At 32.8% G+C, this 6,463-nt stretch overlaps 1 protein-coding gene across 1 annotated transcript; it reads left to right on the top strand.

The window, feature by feature from the left end:
• LOC109334037 (phospholipid:diacylglycerol acyltransferase 1-like) lies at window positions 229-4,585 on the top strand. Its single transcript, XM_019569613.1, has 6 exons — window positions 229-1,099; window positions 2,082-2,304; window positions 2,407-2,690; window positions 3,112-3,424; window positions 3,557-3,816; window positions 3,909-4,585. The coding sequence occupies exons 1-6, from the start codon at window positions 633-635 to the stop codon at window positions 4,390-4,392; spliced, it is 2,031 nt and encodes a 676-aa protein (XP_019425158.1). The 5' UTR covers window positions 229-632; the 3' UTR covers window positions 4,393-4,585.

Raw genomic sequence — 6,463 nt, 5'->3', positions numbered from 1 at the left:
AAAGTACATAAAAAACAAAAACGAAAAAGAATATAATAATATAATATTTTTATTATTTAGATGTAATATAATGATACTTTTATTATTAAATATAAAAATAATAATTTATATTTCCAATATGATATCGGGATATGATTCTTGTGAGTCACATGCCCCAAGATAGGTAGATATATGGTCAATTGCACCAACCACATTCTGCCACATTATAACTGCAGCAACCAATAGCCACAACTTCACAGCCAGTTGTCAACTACAACATATCCTTCTGTTTCTCATAAAAATCAGTTCACAAAATTACAAAAAAAAATAAAGACAGAAAAAAAGACAAAGCTTCAAGATCACTTCCCTAACCAATGATCATGTTGCTTTAATATCCTCTTTAACCTTCACTGAACCTTTTTTCCCACTAAACTGTCGGAATTTTTTTTCTTTTTTTTCTTCTAAGCTCACCGAGATACCCAAGTGGATTATAATTGAAAAAAGTTTCATTTCTGCATAAATTTATATTCTTTTAGGATAATAACGCCACCCCGTCAATTTATAGTGTGAAAAAGTGTAATAATTTAAGAGAGGGAGGAAAAAGCTAAAGAAATAAGAGATAAGTTTTCTCCAGAAAATTCTTGTTGTGGAACATGTCTTTGATTCGAAGGAGAAAAGGGTCAGAAACCGATAAGGTACAGAATCAGAAGGAGAGTAATGTAGAAGAAGAAGAAATAAAAGAAGAATTAGAAGAAGATGATAAGAAGAAAGTAGCAATAGAGAAGAAAAAGAAGAAATCAGAAGAGAAGAGAAAATGGTCATGTGTAGATAGTTGTTGTTGGTTTGTAGGGTGCATTTGCAGTGTGTGGTGGTTGCTATTGTTTCTGTATCAGATGATGCCAGCTTCATTTCCTCAGTATGTGACTGAAGCCATAACTGGGCCATTGCCAGATCCTCCAGGTGTTAAGCTCAAGAAGGAGGGGCTAATGGTGAAGCATCCGGTGGTTTTCGTGCCGGGTATTGTCACCGGTGGGCTTGAGTTATGGGAGGGACATCAATGTGCTGAAGGGTTGTTCAGGAAGAGGTTGTGGGGTGGTACCTTTGGAGAAGTCTATAAGAGGTATTGTGATTGTGATTTTGATTGTGTTTTGTTTTTGTCATAATTGGGTGGTCTCTTTTGGGGGTATTTTGATCTGTACTGTGTGGTTTGGCTTGTTTTATTGTGCCAAGTGTTTTATGGTATGTTGTGTTTAATGATGAGAATCAATGTTTTAAATTACAGTAGCGTCACGTTTACCGTAATTGCAGTCACGATGCTTTTGGGAAGATTCCTGAAACCACAATATTACAGCCTCAATTGCACTTGTGGGGTGCAATTTAAAACACGGACGAGATAAATACATAAATGGTTTGTCTATAGTCACCATCTAGTCCACGCCTTCTTGTTGTTGTTTTGGTATAGTAAGTGGGTATTTGATGATAGTTTTTGGTGGTTAGTTGTGTCAATAAGCAAGTAACTTTAATAACAGGTTGTTGGATTTGTCAGCTTGTTTCTATTATTTTTGGAATGCTTGGAATTTGGAAGCGATAGAGTATAAGGGAAACTCCCATTTATGGTCTTTAGTTGGTTGCCCAAGATGGTTAAATTTTGCAGTTTTGGGTATTTTTTTTTAAATTATTATTCGCATTAACTCTTCATCCATAAGAAGTTTTTGTTTCCTGTAAACATTTAAGTGCCATCAATATATTTTTCAAGCATTGTAGTGCTTGCTTTATAGTTCTAATGAATTCATTTAGGATGATAAATATTTCAATTACCTAATTTTTTAGTCTACCTTGGACTTGTTTAAATGTGTTAAGTGCTGATTGTGACTGCTTAATTTGATGAATTTCAATTGCTTTTCCATGTCAGTTTGTAAGTGGAAGGACTATTAAGCTCAAAAGTATAGTCATGTTTCTGAATTCTGATTGACATTAGATCATTCCTTCAGTAAAACAAATTGACATACTTCTGATACTAGTAAAAAAAATCCCTATAGAGCAAGATATGGCAGAATGGCAGATAAGGATTTATTGTCGTTTTTGTTATCGATCTTTTACAGACCATCATGTTGGGTGGATCACATGTCACTAGACAATGAAACAGGATTGGACCCACCAGGCATAAGAGTGAGGCCTGTCTCTGGACTTGTAGCTGCTGATTACTTTGCTGCAGGATATTTCGTATGGGCGGTCTTAATCGCTAACTTGGCACGCATTGGTTATGAAGAAAAAACTATGTACATGGCTGCATATGATTGGAGAATATCATTTCAGAACACTGAGGTATTAGGATATTTATTCAATGTACACCTGTAAGAAGAGAAAAACAGAATTATGATATGTTTCTTTTATACATTTCTGAATCTTTTTGTCTCAATTAATCAGGTGAGGGATCAAGCACTAAGTCGAATAAAAAGCAACATCGAACTTATGGTTGCTACTAATGGTGGGAACAAGGCAGTGATTATTCCACACTCAATGGGTGTATTGTACTTTCTTCATTTTATGAAGTGGGTTGAAGCACCAGCTCCTATGGGTGGTGGGGGAGGACCAGACTGGTGTTCGAAATATATAAAGTCAGTTCTAAACATTGGTGGACCATTTTTAGGTGTTCCGAAAGCAATATCAGGGCTTTTCTCAGCTGAAGCTAGGGATATTGCTGTTGCCAGGTAAATTTACTTATACTCACTAAGTAGCAAGTTGGTGATGCCTCAATCAGGCTGGTTTACAAATTATTCTCGTATTTACAAATTTTGCTTAGTAAACAATTATGTCCGACATCTTCTGCTTTTCCTACTATATTACTGATCTGTAGTAATATTTACATAATTTTCTCATTAACCTTATGTACTGCGTACCGAATTACCATATGCGTATCACGTACTAGGTTCATCATAAAGAAAATTTTGTAATAATAATGTAAAAAGTGGCGAACCGTAGGAACCACATACCGCGTACCAGATAACTATATTTTGTACTAGAGAAAGCAAATTGTGGTCGCATATGGCATCCATGCTATACTTTTTTTCCAGCCAACTATTCAGTATCGTAATTGAATTTGACTCTTTCTGTCTTACTTTACATATGTAGGGCGATAGCACCAGGATTTTTAGACAACGATATGTTTCGCCTTCAAACCTTGCAACATGTAATGAAAATGACCCGCACTTGGGACTCAACCATGTCAATGATACCAAAAGGTGGTGACACTATATGGGGTGATCTTGATTGGTCACCAGAGGAAGGCTATGTCCCAAACAAGAGAAAGCAAAACACGAACAATACTCAGTTGACAGACCAACAGACAAACAAAACAAATGTTGGCAACTACGGAAGGATGATATCATTTGGAAGGAATGTGGCAGAGGCACCTTCCTCTAAGATTGAAATGATCGATTTTAGGGTGAGGCCTTTCGTAACAGTGAATCCTTATATTACTGTAGTATTGTATGTTTGCTACTTCTTTTACTAAATGTCTTATTGATTTTGCTCTAGCCATAGTTTTTGTAGTTAAGACTTAGTTTGTTGTTAATAGGATGCCATTAAGGGTAAAAATGTTGCGAATAGCTCGTGCCGTGATGTGTGGACTGAATACCATGAGATGGGAATTGAGGGAATAAGAGCTGTTGCTGAACATAAAGTTTACACTGCTGGCTCTATTATAGACCTCCTTCAGTTTGTTGCTCCAAAAATGATGGCTCGTGGTAGTGCTCATTTCTCTTATGGAATTGCTGACAATTTGGATGATCCTAAATATGAACACTTCAAATATTGGTCAAACCCCTTGGAGACAAAGTAAGAATTCTTGGTTACTTTTATCTTATTTGTCAGTTCAATGAAATTATTGGTATTTTGGGCTATTCTGATATCACAAATAATATATGCAGGTTACCGAATGCTCCTGATATGGAAATTTTCTCTTTGTATGGAGTTGGCTTACAAACCGAAAGAGCTTATGTCTACAAGTTATCTCCTAATGCTGAGTGTTACATTCCTTTTGAAATTGATCCTACAGCAGATGGTGGTGGTGAAGATAGTTGTTTAAAGGATGGAGTCTACACTGTTGAAGGGGATGAGACTGTGCCAGTTCTTAGTTCAGGCTTCATGTGTGCGAAAGGTTGGCGTGGAAAAACGAGATTTAACCCTTCTGGGAGTAGGACTTACATTAGAGAATATGATCATTCTCCTCCAGCAAACCTACTAGAGGGTAGAGGCACACAAAGTGGTGCTCATGTTGATATAATGGGAAATTTCGCATTGATCGAGGATATTATAAGGGTTGCAGCCGGGGCTACGGGAGAAGAACTAGGTGGTGATAGGGTGTTTACGGATATCTTTAAATGGTCTGAGAAAATTAAGTTGCCTCTATGAATGAAGTAGATTGCACTTCCAATCTTTCATTTCTCTGAAAACTCATAAGGATCAGATCATATACATTTTTTGCAGTATATATTTTTACTGCTACATTAAGTTGTATGTGATGCTTTCATAATTTCTTCTTGTATGATCAATTTCAACTATATAAATTGGTTAAACTATGAGAGCATGTATTGAATATTATAGTATTTTTTAAGAATAAAAGTCGAGGTGAGTTGGGTCTCCTAGGATGAGAGTAGATATCACAACTCGCTGAGCTCTTATAGTATACTTATAAATTATCCATCGACTCGATATGAGCAAAATTCTCATTGAGTGGATCAAAACTTGTAATAATGTTATAGCTTTTAAAGTTAGCATTTGATTTGCCATAATGCAAGTTAGGGGCATGGTTCTCACTTATATGTAACTTAACTTGGTAAGTTATAAGAAGTCAATGCATCTGTAATGGTTCATTTCATTGTAATATTCATCATAATTTTAGATAGTGCTTTATTTTGTTATTGTTAAATTGAACTTTTCTTCCTTGTAGTTTATAGACATTTTTCTTGTATGTTTTAAGAATGTTAATTTAGTTCTTATGAACAGTTAACAAAAATAGGAACTCCTTTGATGTTTTTGAGAAGAAGAAAAATCTTAAGGAGTTGCAACAAAAATTAGCAGACTATTATGTCTCACTTTTTAGTGTAAAATTAGTTTTTTTTGGTACAAGTGTAAAATTAGTTTTTCAGTGTAAAATTAGTTTGAAAATAACAAATAAATATTTCGAGATGGAATTAAAAATAGGTATTGAGTATGAGTCAAAACATAAATTTAATTTCTTATTCTTTATTATAATCATAATTAGTAAGTAGTTGTGTCGTTTTCTTTTTCCTATTTACTTTTAAGTAAGAATTTCTATTTTTATATTACCTTTTATCCATATTATATCTTTAAAAGTAAATATATTATTATCACCAAAAATACATTTAATACATTCTATTTTTAAAGATTTTAGTCTATATTTATAAAAGTTTTACGTTAGTATTAAGCTATAATAATAAATTTATTTAATTAAAAAGTGGGGATTGATGGGTATGACATGGTGTTTAAAACCTTAATAATATATGGGTGGACATATGCTATCCCAAAACAGTGTATCACTCCATGTGTCACTGCTTGTGATTAGTCAGAAAAATAATTAACTATTAAAATTTTAATTTAAATATATTTTTTCAATCAATCACAAGCTGTGACACATGAAGTGGTACACTTTGTGGTACAGCAGATGTACTCCGATAATATATAGAGAATAAAGTATATCCTTCTATGTTGGGATTGATGGATATATCATAATTTTAGTGGCTGCAAGAATATAAGTTATCTCCTTATACCAAAAGATACTTTATTCTCTAATTTATAATAGCCGAAATCTTTTACCTTTTATCTATACTACCATATAAAATGCAAAACATACTAAAATGATATACTAGTCCCCTGATTTTTTTTTACTTTTATATGTATATTGTAACTTATGTGATCCTTTTAAAAATGTGAGGCAGTCCATTTATTCTAAAAGTAAGTTTTTTAAATTTACTTTATATCATAGCTATCAGTTATAAGGAAATTAAATTGTTTGAATTAGTGAATAAATCTAAACTATTAATTTCCCTAGAATTGATGGCTATGGTTTCATTTGACATAATAAATTATAAGAATCACAAAATGTGTTTTCAAACTTTCCAACAAAATTCGTAAATATCCTAAAGATTTTTATAAATCATTTAATATTAATAATATATGTATTTTTTGTGAAAAATTCTACCATATAGATCTTAGTGAGCAAATAAAATTAGCTTGAGATGTTAATTTAACATTGTTGATATCATTAGTGGTTTATGTTTGTAAAACTTTTAGTCATTTCCAAATTAAGTATAATTTTGACAAAGACAAAATTGAATGTAATTTTTTTTGCTTGATTGAGTTGTTTGTCTTATCTTAAAATAAAAATAACTATTACAAAAAGATCATTTTCAACAATAAATACAACAAAATAAAATTACATAATAGGATAAAAGATGAATTT

Source organism: Lupinus angustifolius, chromosome LG02 (genome assembly GCF_001865875.1).
Source record: "Lupinus angustifolius cultivar Tanjil chromosome LG02, LupAngTanjil_v1.0, whole genome shotgun sequence".
NCBI classification, from domain to species: Eukaryota; Viridiplantae; Streptophyta; class Magnoliopsida; order Fabales; family Fabaceae; genus Lupinus; species Lupinus angustifolius.
Note: the sequence above shows the minus strand (reverse complement) of the source record. Positions and strands in the feature narration are given on the sequence as shown.